Source organism: Dysidea avara, chromosome 10 (genome assembly GCF_963678975.1).
Source record: "Dysidea avara chromosome 10, odDysAvar1.4, whole genome shotgun sequence".
Lineage (NCBI taxonomy): Eukaryota > Metazoa > Porifera > Demospongiae > Dictyoceratida > Dysideidae > Dysidea > Dysidea avara.
The window spans coordinates 9,867,883-9,880,503 of record NC_089281.1 but is presented as its reverse complement, the minus strand read 5'-3'; the positions used below and the strand labels follow the sequence as shown (position 1 = coordinate 9,880,503).

At 40.2% G+C, this 12,621-nt stretch overlaps 1 protein-coding gene across 3 annotated transcripts in view; it reads left to right on the top strand.

The window, feature by feature from the left end:
- LOC136267937 (3'(2'),5'-bisphosphate nucleotidase 1-like) overlaps nt 1–12,621 on the top strand; it is a 51,234-nt gene continuing 38,613 nt past the window's right edge. Inside the window, exons 1-2 of one of the 3 annotated variants that reach the window (XM_066063148.1) lie at nt 11–100; nt 191–248. In XM_066063148.1, coding sequence (XP_065919220.1) covers nt 243–248 — 6 coding nt within the window. In that variant the 5' untranslated portion in view covers nt 11–100; nt 191–242. Of the gene's footprint in view, nt 249–2,360; nt 2,452–12,621 lie in introns of all 3 variants that reach the window. The other 2 variants (XM_066063147.1, XM_066063146.1) reach the window with 2 other exon arrangements.

The following is a 12,621-nucleotide window of genomic DNA, read 5'->3' as shown; positions in this document are numbered from 1 at the left end:
TACTTCTCTTACCTCGTGATCAAAGTTCGATTGTGGGTTTCAATTTTTTTGTCAAATCGTTTGCAGAGCGTTGATCTGAAGACTCAACGTTTACAACAGGGTAACTTATCTAATTTCCGTGGATGTGAACGATGGCTACAGCCCCGGTGTTGACAAGACTACTTTCTTCTTGTATTTCATGTGCTAATAGTGCAGGAGGAATCATCAGAAATATCCTTCGTGGTGGCAACTTGGGAGTTGTGATGAAGGTATGTACACCGGCATAGATTTAAAGCATAATACTCACTATGGAGCGGGGGTATGGCAGGCATCTCTACAAATCACGTACGCCCTTCAGCTACCAAATCCAAATCAACAAATCTCCAGCGATTCGCCCACGCAAGTAATTAATGCTGCTTGTAAACTAGTCTCGAAAACATATTTATAAACAATACAAGCTTACAGTGATGCAATACTAGTTCTTAACCATGAACTAATGTCCTTCAGAACCCAGTAATAACCATAGAAATCACACTATGGCAATCACACGTGACGTTTCAAATCAAGTTTCAAATCACGTACAGATTTGCAGAGGTGTCATACCCCTCGCTATGGAGAGCTATCTTGCCTGGATTCTTCTGGCCTCACCTCTGGCACATATCTAGACTGCATGTTGCGGGGGATCAAGTCACTGCTGGGTCTGGGATTTTTTCTGCCTTCAACGTTTCAGCATAGATAGTATATACCTTACCCGGGATTGCGCACCGAGGTTATCAACACCAATCAACACGTACAATCCTCGTTGTACTTTAATAACTGGTATTACGTTACATTTTCGTAATTTGTTTGTAACAATAGCATCGTGTAGCGATTATTCTGGCAGAGGTAAAGGGGTAGAATCTTTGGCTTTGGGTGGGTATTACAATATTTAATTTATGGTTACATACAATACGTATACCTCGCCTTTCTGTCTTTATCACAGGTTATGAAAACGAGCTGGTGCTAGCTCTAGAGCAAGTGCTTTCAGGCAGACGATTCGTTCAAAGTTAAAGCACCCACGACCAGACATGCCAACTCTCACGCATTAGGCGTGAGTCTCACTCTTTGTCTAGTAATCTCACGCTCTCACGCCTAACCCTCTGTTTCTCACCCTTTCAGTTTAGTCCTCACGCATTTCTCACGCCTGATCTGCTTCATAATTAACCCTGTCCTTAAAATTGGACAGACCTGTGCTTATTTTTGTACTTTGAGCATGTAGTGACATTTTTTTTTTTTTTTTTTTTGGTCTTCACTACCAAAAATCCTGGAGCTGCACATGAGTCTGGTCCACACTGCTGGTAGTGTTTGAGGTCTCACTCCTAAAATTGTTCAGAGGTTGGCATCTCTGCCTGACATTGAAAGTAGAAAGTCTGCAGAGCGATTACTCGAGTGGTGCTTGAGAAAGGAGAATAAAGACACAGCGAATGCCTTTACCCATAAACTGTCAGACTCATTGAAAGGAGTCATAAAAGCGGCATCTGTAACTAAAATTTTCAGCTACAATACTGATAAAAATTCTTTCTTCTTCGGTCTACACCAGAGTTTTTAACCCAGTGGAGAACATTCTTAAAAGCTTCTGGTGAGCTAGTTAAGCCAGTGCTATTTCAACACCTAACTGATTTAGTGTTTCGCAGATGTTTAGATGATCACTATAAAGTGATGCACCAAGATAAACAAGTTTGCTCAGAGGATCTTGAATTAGGAGCAACTGAAAAGGGTATTTTGTATTATGTATATGTAGGCAACTGCAAAAGAAGTTAGAAAGGGAAAACCATGAATTCAAAGAGGAAGTGATTTTGTGCTTAATCGAATTGGTTAAAGACCACAATACTGAGAGACAACTTGAAACTGATCATGAACATTGGACTGATTTGATAGATAGAGGGGGCCTATGGCATGTAAAAGATGCAACTTATTGACTCTTCTTTGCAATTGAGCATGTTGTCAGAGAAGTGCTGATGACAATTAAATATCCTTTATAGCCACTGAAGGAGGAGATGATCAAAAAAGTAGTCAAAGACAATGATGTTCAGTTTTTCTGGCTAATTACCACTGCTGATTTTGAGATTGATGATGATGAAATATATATAGCTCTTTTGTTAAAAATAACAGAACTCTATGTTACCGTACGAGGATTTTCAATGGCAAATGGGTGACTAGAACAGTACAAACTGCATACAAAAAAAATCCACACAACACACAAAAAGTCTCTGAAGAGAATTACATGATGCAATATAATAATGCAAATCTGTACATAAAATTTTCATGCTTATTAAGTGATAATAATATTATTTCATCTATACAGCGCACATGTACACTTATAATAATTCTTTATACAATAGCTCAGATACAATCTGTTTTCTATAAGAAGAAATGTCCTCTTGGCTAAAGTTGAATGGTAACCTCTCTGCTAGACAGCGAGCATACAAGCAGGTAAGGACTCCATAATCATATGAATTGTTTGCATTGGAATATTCTTATTTTCACATCTTGAAAACTGTCCACCATTTAACTGATCCAGGTCTGCCCTCTTCTGTCATTCATCCGCTAGCTATAAAATTGAAAAAATCTATTAGCAATAATTGCGAATAATTGCACAGTGTAAATTATTTACAAAACGTTTATATTTCATGAGTGGATTTTATTTAATCACAGTTACAATAAAAACTACTTGTGTTGCTTAAACCTTTCTTAGATATATAAATTACCAGAAAACTGACAGAAATACACTATTTTTCATGAACATGAGATTTTATTATCCCCAAACTTTGGCACATTAAATGACAAATAATTTTAATATTAATCAGCCAAAATTAATCATATACCAACCAGACAAACTTTAAACTGTTTCTCTAGGTAAACTCTGCGAGTTAATGCTTTATAAAGTTACTCGTTTTACTGATAAAATCTTCTGAAATCCCTAAACTGTCGAAACGCTACATACAGTACACAAAGGCATGCTTAGGGGTCTGTTACAGCGATTTAAAAACTGCTTTGATGCATATCGCGCTAATTCAATACAATATCTAACCAACCTTACTTTTCCTACTGTCCTTTATAATCTTAGGGAGTTGGCGAACTGTCCAAAAACCACTCGTTCCCTTTGCAGCGTGCTTAAAATCACCAAAGGAAAGGTGTTGATTAGTACAACGCGGACTGTTTCTTTGATGTCTGCCGGTACGCAATCCCGGGTAGGGTATATACTATCTATGGTTTCAGTTACATGTTTCAGACTTCCTGTATTCACAGGCTTTAGCCTTCTCACAGGTCCCTAGTAGGGTAGCATTTAATTGATAAGTCTGCATAAAGCAGCTCATGAAGCCCTATATAAAGATTGAGCTCAGAGTTGGGTTTACTGGTGTGTGCTGCTTGTTGTTGTTCTTAATTAAAACAATATAGGCCTGGAAGCTTATCCTGAAGACTTTGTGTTTGTTTGTTTTTCGTCCTGCGATTAATGTACATGGGAATTATTATATTGCTTGTTTCCCATCACATAGTATAGCTAAAACTGATTTGGGCAGGAGGTGATTATTGATACACTTGACTGTTCTAAGATTTAGGGTTGAGGCTGAAAATGCTGTACACACATTCATACATACATACATACATACATACATACATACATACATACATACATACATACATACATACATACATACATACATACATACATACATACATACATACATACATACATACATACATACATACATACATACATACATACATACATACATACATATGTAATGAACTGACTCAGTAATCATAGTATATATGTATATATATTATTGTATGTATGCATTGTATAGTCTGCTTGCGCATGCACGGGACGCAGGCGGCAAACAGCTAGTTACGAGAATTGAAGAGAAGCGTAGCTAAGGAGAAGTGTCCTTGTAGCCATTGGAACTGCGTGTCGTCGTTAGACTCGTTACATTTGGGGGCTTGTCCGGGGAGAGAGAGAACAAATAGAGGACAGAGTGAGTGGAGAAAGAAACAGGCGATAGAGAAATGACTGACGTAGGCGGGTTAAACGTAACCGAAAACGCAGAATCTGTGGTACCGTGGAATTTAACAATAACGGTACCCGGAGAGGTGAAGTCACAACAATAGTGAACGTTTATCTCTGGAGCGTTTGTTTTTAGGCGGAGCTGCCTCAATTTTCTCCACTGGGACTCGGAGTTTGCTACGCATTCAATTCCTGTGACTGCTCGTCAAAGCCAGAGGTTGGGCTAGTACTTCATTAACCACAAGCTAATACTCTGTGGTACCGTGGAAGAAGAAAGTTAACGGTACCTAGAAAGGTGATGCAATTGTCTCGCGCTGAGTGGTTTTGTTGTTTGTGTCAATTTACCAGAGCCCAACGGAACTGGACGGAATAATTAATGGCAATTTTAAGGACTCAAGTAGATGGTCTCCAGTGGGAAGTCAACCGACTGGATGCTGAAAATAGAAAACTGAGAAGCTAGAACGTGGACGCTAGTAAGCAAGTAGACATGGAATTACAAGTTGGGCAATTTAAAGAGGAAGCTAGAGAAGAATTATTAGCCATGAAGGAGGTACTAGTGAAGAAGCAGGCCGACTTCAAGCAAGCAATTCGCGCCAAGGGAGAGAAACTGGAGGAAGCAACCGCGAGATTGCAGTTGGTGGAGGCTGAACTGTTTAACTTACGTGAGTTGCAAAAGGAGTCAAGTAGCCAAGGTAGAGTAGAATTATTAGCTATGAAGGAGGCTTTAGCGAAGAAGCAGGCCGACTTCGAAAAAGAATTGGATACGAAGGATGAAAGACTGGCGGAAGCAACCACAAGACTACGGTTGGCTGAGGCCGAGTTACTTAGTTTGCAAGAGCTGCAGAGCAAGCCATGCAACAAAGATCTGGTGCAACTGAAAGACGTGAAAAGGCAGTTGCAAGACACTCTGAAGCAATGGAAAGATGACATGACTACACATGACAATCAATTCATCGAATACGAAAAGAATATTACTGAGCAAATTGAGGTAAAGAATGGACAAACAGAAGATTTACAGTCCACGTTAAAGCAAGTGCAAGAGAGCAGTGAGCTCACTCATTATCGTGCTGTAGAAGCTGAGAGACAAAAGTGAGAGACACGTGAAGCTAGACTGGTTTCACAATTAGACAAAGCAATGAAGCAAATAGTGACACTAAAGCAGAGCACAGTGTTAACTCCTATATGTGAAGGAGTTAATGTAACAAAACAGCAACAGCCACGAATGGTTACGTCTGAAATTGAGAAAATGCTCTCTCATACCTCCAGTGTTTCACAGGTTTCTAGTCACACTCAACTTGCCAGTAGCTCACCAGCTGTTAGTTGCACTCAATTACTCAGCTTACCTCCAGCACCCCACCACCAGTTGTTAGTCAACCTCCTGTTACTCAACTTACACTGACCACTTCTAATGTTCCTGCAGCACCTAACTCATTTGGTAGCCATAGCAAAGACTGTATTTCATTGTACTCCTTGATTAGCCAGTTACCCCCTTTATCCCGATTTTCAGGAGAAGAACAACCAGACGGAGAGACATTTCAGGATTGGTTGGAACAATTTCAAATCAGTAGCACAATTGGGTGGTTGGGATGAGCATGCAAAGCTGGTCAACCTGACCACGAGGCTGAGAGGGCCAGCCTATTCATTCTATAGATCATGCACTGCAGAGCAGCGGAGCAATTATAGGCTCCTAGTAGAGCAACTGGTGAGAAGGTTCACACCTATCCATATCAAGTCTATTCAAAGCCAACTCTTCCATGACCGACAACAGAAACAGAATGAAACTGTGGACGAATATGCAGAAGCTCGGAGAAAGTTATTCTCTAGGGCATATTCTAATTTATCTGGAGCAACAGAAACAATGGGACAATCTGTTCTTGCAAACCAGTTTGTAGCTGGCCTATGTCCAGAGCTGAAAGCCAAAGTGGTGGGAGCTGAAGGTAACATGGAACAACTGCTTACAAAAGCAAGATTTGAGGAAGCGAAAAGGAAGGATTTAGCTATGGTGGCAACAAGTCACTCTCAGAAAAGATACAAAGGAGGAGAATATGAAGCAACCCCGATCTCACAAGCTGTCACCACTGGAACAGAGAATAAAGGCAAATGGTCTGAAAGAATGGATACGGTAATGAAAAACTGTTTCAATTGTGATTTGGCTTCCCACTTAGTAAGAGATTGTCCATATCCATAGCAACCGAAGAGAGAACGAAAAACTCGCAGGAGTGAACATCCAGTTAGTGCTGTAGTTACCCCAGCAGATGAGACCAAGAGGGCTCTAGACAGAGTCTCGAAACTTCAGCAAGAGCTGCAAGAGAAGGACATAGTTTCAGCCATGGATGAGGCTATGGGGGAAGGTATAGTACATGGAGTAACCTCTTCCAGTGAGATTAAGTCTACAAAGCTAGGACCAGCCATTTACTTGGGAGTATTTGTAAATGGAGTGAAGGTGTCTGCACTCATAGACACTGGTTCACCAGTAACATTGTTGTCACTAAAGCAGGCTGTGAAGATTTTGGCAGAACAGAAGAAAGATTATGAGACTCCACAGGATTGGAAAAGGGCTATGTTAACACAGTTCCAAGTACCTTCTGTTTCACTAAAGAGCTATAGTGGTGACCCACTCTACGTAATAGCTCAGTTACCACTGACTCTTAAGCAAGGAGGTTGTGAAGTGTCTGCCATTGTACTGATCCAGAAAGATGCACCAAACGATTTCCTTATTGGAACAGACCTGCAGCCAGCACTAGGGTTTTCATTGATTGTGAAGAAGTCAGCAACCCAAGAAACAATGTTGTTAGGAGTAAATCTGTCCTTAGGAGTAATTGAAGAATCACCAGGAAGTGATAGTGGAGTAGTACACTTACTAACAGCTGCTAAGATTCCGGCAGGACATCTGAAATTGATTAAGGCCAGAGCAGGAGAGTGGCTGTCAAGAGGTTTGGCTTTATTTACTCCTACCATTACTGATTCTGAATTGGGAGTGGCTGATGCAATGGTACAAGTTGACTCTGACCAGTGTTTCACACTGATTATGGAGAACCATGGACACTGTCATGTGGAGTTGGAGAAAGATATGTTGCTGGGAGCCTTGGAGAATGCAGAGCAGATTGGTGGTCCAGAACAACTGATGTCTAGGGCGTTGGTGTCAGCCGTATCCTCAACACCATATCCGAGGGAGAAGCTTCTTCTTGAGCAAATTGACTTGCAAGTGGACCATTTGTCTGTTGAGCAGAAGTCTCATTTGATACAGTTGATTGTAAAGTACTCAGACATCTTTGCATTGGGTCCACATGAAGTAGGAACAACTGGTCTGGTGAAACATGTAATAGACACTGGAAATCATCCTCCTGTAAGGCAGCCAGTACGCCACACACCTTTTGCTCTTCGAAATAAGGTGGATGAGATGGTCCAGGATATGTTAACCCAGGAAGTGATTCAGCCTTCTCAGAGCCCTTGGGCTAGTCCGATCGTCCTTGTGAAGAAGGATGGAGGGCTCAGGTTTTGTGTTGACTACCGTCAGTTGAACCGAGTTACCAAGCTTGATGTGTTTCCACTTCCCCGTATTGATGACACGTTGGATTTACTGTCTGGAGCAAAGTATTTCACCACCCTTGACCTTGCATCAGGTTATTGGCAAGTGTGTATGGATCCAGCCTCACAAGAGAAAACAGCGTTTATCACATACTCAGGGATTTATATGAGTTCAAAAAGATGCCTTTTGGTTTAGTAAATGCTCCAGCTACCTTCAAAAGATTGATGGAAGTGGTGTTGACTGGATTGGCCAGAGAGGGGTGCATGGTATATCTTGATGATGTGTTAGTGGTAGGTATAACATTTGAAGAACACAACAATAACTTAGTCAAGGTGTTTGAGAGACTTAAGTCAGCAGGTCTCACATTGAAGCCTGAGAAATGTAAACTTGCTCAGACTGAAGTCTGTTATCTTGGACATGTTGTGTCAGCTGAAGGAGTCGTACTGATCCAGTCAAACTTAAAGCTGTGTTGGAATACCCAGTTCCTACTAATATCAAGACATTACGTTCATTCCTGGGACTGGCATCATATTACAGGAAGTTTATTCCTCACTTTTCTCGTATAGCTACACCACTACATGCCCTGACCAAGAAGGATGTGGAGTTTACTTGGACACCCTTGTGTCATACAGCATTTGACAACCTAAGGAAACTGCTAGCAAGTGCACCAATTTTAGCATATCCTGATTTTCATTTACCATTTATAGACCGATGCATCTGGCTCTGGTTTAGGTGCTGTGTTAGCACAAGCAATGGAAGATGGATCAGTTAGACCAATTGCCTATGCTAGTAGAAGTCTGCAAGACCTTGAGAAACGGTATGGGGCAACTGAGCTGGAGGCATTAGGTGTAGTATGGGCTGTGAAACACTTCAGACCTTACCTCTATGGACACCAGCGTAACATTTATACTGACCATGAGACATTAAAATCTCTGTTGAATACACCTCAACCTTCTGGCAAGTTGGCCAGGTGGGAATGGCCATTCAAGAACTGGATGTTCGCATCCTACATAGACCAGGCAAGCATAATTCCAATGCTGATGCACTATCAAGAGCGGTGCCACAGGGAACAATAGCAACTGGGGAGCAGGAGAGCACTGAAACAGTGGCAGCACTGAGGCCAACAAGTGATCAAGGGTTGTCAGCATTGCAAAGGAAAGACAAGGAACTTTCAGACATTATCAGTTTTCTTGAATCTGGTGTCCTGCCAGAAGATGAAAAACTAGCTAAGCTTGTGTCTCTTACTTGCTCCCAATATACACTAGTTGATGATGTATTGTACTATGTGCAATCTGGTGGTACTTTAAGAGTAATACCCCCTACAGAATCGCGGGAAGAATTATTCCAACAAGCTCATGGTGGGGTCTATGGGGGGCATCTGAGAGATGCTAAAGTGTACAGTGAGCTTTAGCGTCTTTATTGGTGGCCAAAGATGAGAAGTGATGTCCACCATTGGAGCCGAGGTTGCTTAACATGTGCAACTTATTGTACTGGGCATTCAGTACGTGCCCCATTGACACCAATTCCAGTCTCTGGGCCATTTGATCATGTGGGGATTGATGTAGTGCAACTTCCACGCTCAAGTAAAAGTAATCAGTATGCAGTTGTCTTCATGGTTTATTTTAAAAAGTGGCCTGAAGTCTTTGCTGTACATGATCAAACTGCAGCTACAATAGCACGATTGTTAGTGGAAGAGATTGTAAGTTGTCATGGTGTTCCAGCTGAAATCTTGTCAGACAGGGGAAAGGCATTTTTATCAGGGCTAATGAAAGAAGTTACGCAACTGCTAGGAATTCACCAAACAAACACTACAGTGTACCACCCTCAAACAGATGGGTTAGTGGAGCGATTCAATCGCACATTAATCACTATGTTAGCGAAAACTACTCAATAGGGTGGCCGTGACTGGGATTGCAGAAACTCCCTTATGTCCTATTTGCTTATCGAGCTAGTGAGCACCAATCCACACATGAATCACCTTTCTATTTGCTCTATGGTCATGATCCCAGGTTGCCCACTGAAGCTGCACTAACTCCTGCTAAAGCAAGGTCACAAGTTGATTTGCGTGAGTATGGCATCTATTTGACTGAGAAATTAACAGAAGCATGGGACCTTGCCAGGACACATATCCAGAGAGCACAGTAGCAGCAGAAACTGGCATATGATCAACATGCCAGAACACCTAACTTTTCAGTAGGAGACCGAGTGTTTCTATTGAAGCCTGCTGAAAAGACTGGGGAGGGCCGGAAACTAGCTCGAGCTTACCATGGACGCTACAGAGTTGTTAAACTGGCAGACAACAATGCTCATATCCGAAGGGTGGATAGGCCAGAATCAAATCTACTGTTGGTAGCCATAGATCGTCTCAGAAGGTGCCCTGATGAAATTTTGGACAATCAGTTTTGGCCACCAGATAAGTCAAAAAGACCACCCACCCAGACTAAGCCAAGAGACGCCAGTACAGGAGGGACCTTGGATTGGAAGGTTAAGGAAACATTAGCTAGGGGCAGCAGACTTAACCAGGGGGGAAATGTAATGAACTGACTCAGTAACCATAGTATATATATATATGTATATTGTATGTATGCATTGTATAGTCTGCTTGCACATGCGCGGGACGCAGGTAGCAGACAGTTAGTTACGAGAATTGAAGAGAAGCGTAGCTAAGGAGAAGTGTCCTTGTAGCAATTGGAACTACGCGTCGTCATTAGACTCGTTACACATACATACATACGTACATACATACATACATCATACTTACATACACACATAATACATACATCATACATACATACATACATACATACATACATACATACATACATACATACATACATACATACATACATACATACATACATACATACATACATACATACATACATACATACATACATACATACATACATACATACATACATCATACATACATACATACATACATACATACATACATGCATACATGCATGCATGCATGCATACATGCATACATGCATACATACATACATACAGGGTACATACTACATACATATGCAACAAACGCAACAAAAGTTAACTATATTAATTATGAAACTTAAATCTGAAGTTATAAAATGAGTTGTATACAGCTGATTGAATATTTTCCACATTACTACTTGTAAGATTGTTCCATGTATAGTGTAGTCATTTCTCACCCTAGTACTGATATAGTTGATAAGACCAAAACAATGAGATGAGGGCTTGAGTAATTTATAACCTCTAGTTCTCATATTGCATGTTATACAGTACTAGCATTGGTTACCTGCCCTATGTGCAGGACCATTTCCACATTAAACATTTTAATGCCAGGAAGAGGGGCCAAGAATTAAATACCAGCACTGCTCATGTAGCTATGTAGAGTACTAGATGAATAAAAAATTGGAAATTTTAAAATAGGAATAGGGATCGCTGAAAAAAGCCACAAAACAAGAAGGGATCGCTGGGATGGTAATGTAAACCACAAATTCCTATTTTGACTCTCTATCATAAACCTTTAGTTACATGCTCTGTCATTTTGAAACGAGTCAAAATAGGGATTTGTGGTTTACATTACCATCCCAGCGATCCTTTCTTGTTTTGTGGCTTTTTCAGCAATCACTACTCCTATTTTAAAATTTCCAATTTTTTATTCATCTAGTTTGTGTACTTTTTATTAATCCATTATAATGGATTATGGATTTCTTTTCTTGATAATGAAGACTGTTATGAATAGTGTAATTTTGCATTCTGCATAGTAATACTGGCAATGTTTCAGAATACACATGAAACTGATCAAATTGTAATCTGCATACAGACTGAGAGTCTCCTAATATGAACTAGAATTCACATTACTGGTGCCTTTAATAGCTGTCAAATTCAGTGCAAGGATTGTTGTTATACACTGACTGCATTATTAGAGTATTCACGTGACTGCTCTATTAGAGTATTTAATCTGGATAACCTGCCCACATACAATAATCACGGAACGAAAAACCAACAGTCTTCAGCACAGATTAAGCTTCCTGACCTATACTGATAATAAGACAGATTTTATTAGTGCATACCAAAAAACCTAACCCCTAATGCGATCTTGTATGGCTTCTTGTGCGTAATGGTGGTTTGGCAAGAAGAAACGGCCCGGTTTGGGTTGTTTCCATCCGAAATCAAAATCAAAAATAGGTCATGGACACGAAGGACTCAGTAAGCATGGCTATATAGTTTTTAGCACGAAAAAGTGGATAACTTTTGCTGTACATGAGTGAAACAAAATAATATTATTAATAATAATAATAATAATGAAATTGGATATTTTAAAATGGAAATAGGGATCGCTGAAAAAAGCCACCAAACAAGAAGGAATCACTGGGGTGGTAATGTAAATCACAAATCCCTATTTTGACTCTGTCATAAATCTTTAGTTACATACTCTGTCATTTTGAAGTGAGTCAAAATAGGGATTTGTGGTTTACATTACCACCCCAGCGATCCCTTCTTGTTTTGTGGCTTTTTTCAGCGATCCCTATTCTCATTTTAAAATTTCCAATTTTTTATTCATCTAGTTTGTGTACTTTTTATTAATCCAGTAATGGATTATGAAGACTTGCACTGAATTTGACAGCTATTAAAGGCACCGGTAATGTAAATTGTAGCTCATATTAGGAGACTCTCAGTCTGTATGCACATTGCAATTTGATCAGTTTCATGTTTGTACTGAAACGTTGACGGTGTTACTATGCAGAAGGCAAATTACACTATTCACCACAGTCTTCATTATCAATCAAAGAAATCCATGTTAATTTGTACACGATATTGTTGTCAATAGTGTGAGAAGATATTGCTGAGGAGATGATATGTTCCAACAACTTGCAGCAAGTATACTAATCAATGATATATAGGTCTATAGTTTGATGGATTAGTACATGGGCCTTTCTTGTATACTGGTGTTACATATGCCCTCTTTCAGTCTGAAGGGAGTTCACCCTAATGTATAATGCAGTTAAGTGTATAACAACAATCCTTGCACTGAATTTGACAGCTATTAAAGGCACCAGTAATGTAAATTGTAGCTCAT